The 1,539-nt window shown below is 43.5% G+C and overlaps 1 protein-coding gene across 1 annotated transcript; it reads left to right on the top strand.

Annotated features, from left to right (window-relative positions):
• The first annotated feature begins 702 nt into the window (after nucleotides 1–702).
• On the top strand, nucleotides 703–1,122 carry TMEM250 (transmembrane protein 250). The gene has a single exon (XM_074161277.1). It carries the CDS (start codon nucleotides 703–705, stop codon nucleotides 1,120–1,122), a length of 420 nt encoding a protein of 139 aa, XP_074017378.1.
• Nucleotides 1,123–1,539: the final 417 nt, after the last annotated feature.

Below are 1,539 nucleotides of genomic sequence, written 5' to 3' on the forward strand. Positions count from 1 at the left end.
CCTGTGGAGTGTGAAAAACATGATTGCCTCATTGTTCTTGCAAGACCTTCTATTATTTTCAGTTTGTTTATTTGGTGAAGCTTTGCCAAGTTTGAAATGAGCAGAACTCTAGACTCACTGCTGTGTCTGGGCTGGAGAATTCCCTTGCAAAAGTACTTGGAGAACTATTTTATTTTTCTTTAAAAGAAATATGATCCAATGCAAACATACGCATTTATATTGCTGCTCACATGGGTGGACTGTTTGTTTAAGAAGGACCTGTGAATTAGCCAGGATAATTCCAGAACAAAGTTCTCATCTTTCCTGCATTAACACTGCAAAGGTTAAGGCTAGTGCTGGTACTGCACGCTGCTGGGGGGCTGTTTGGAATATGACTTAGTGATGACGGAAACAGAATTGTATTTCTATATGTCCGCCTGGTAAACAATAAGCAAAGCAGCAAAGCGAAGTTATTTTAAGCCAAGAAGTTGAGTTTTGCAAAGCAGTTGTCAGTAACCTCCAAGCTGGAGAGTAGCTGCTGTGCTGCCTGGGGCTGCTTAAATGTGTTTTCCTTCTCTGCCTTCCCGCAGGTCTCTTCCTTCCTGGAAATTCAGCAAAGAGTTAGCGTTCCCAGGCTGTTGGATCTCTTCCATGTTAATGGATAATATTTGATATGTGCCCTGTAAATCCTGCCCTGGGACTCCGTGACCGGTGGGGTGCCTGATGCCTGTAATCCCCATTCCCCGCCGGGTCCGTTCGTTCCACGGCCCCCACACGACCTGCCTGCATTCGGCCTGTGGCCCGGTAAGGACCACTCACTTGGTGCGTACCAAGTACAACAATTTCGACATCTATCTCAAATCCCGATGGATGTATGGATTCATCCGTTTCCTGCTGTACTTCAGCTGCAGCCTGTTTACCTCCATCCTCTGGGTGGCACTCTCTATCTTGTTTTGCCTTCAGTACCTTGGCATCCGGATCTTTCTGCGTTTCCAGTACAAACTCTCCATCATCCTCCTCTTACTGGGGCGAAGGCGGGTAGACTTCAGCCTCATGAATGAACTGCTCATCTATGGAATTCATGTGACCATGCTGCTAGTGGGGGGGCTGGGATGGTGTTTCATGGTATTTGTGGATATGTAAATAAAACAAGCGCATGTGGGCTGAGAAGGTGACTTTTCTTCTACCCCAAAATGTGTCGATATCTTATTTTCTTTTTTTATATAAATTAATTTATTTATCAGTGCTACTTTTTATTGATAAATTAACATATTTATCTCTGGAATTTGTATTTTTTTGAGGGTTGAGGTGCCATTTTGATTATCAACGTGCAACACTCGATTGCGTGGTTTTTCTTTGCACAGTGCAAGTTAATATAGATTTCTTCTAGTCCATAGGAGCCTACCTTGCTGCTGTTCCTGGATTCCTATGGGCATGAAAAAGGCAGTGATTTATCTAGAGGACAAAAGCCAGATAACTTTGCACCCCACACTCCTAATCCATCTTCACCTTTTTTCTAAAAATGCTTCTTAATGTCTCAGGCATGTAATAATGTGTCCT

This window comes from Numenius arquata, chromosome 19 (assembly GCF_964106895.1).
Source record: "Numenius arquata chromosome 19, bNumArq3.hap1.1, whole genome shotgun sequence".
Lineage (NCBI taxonomy): Eukaryota > Metazoa > Chordata > Aves > Charadriiformes > Scolopacidae > Numenius > Numenius arquata.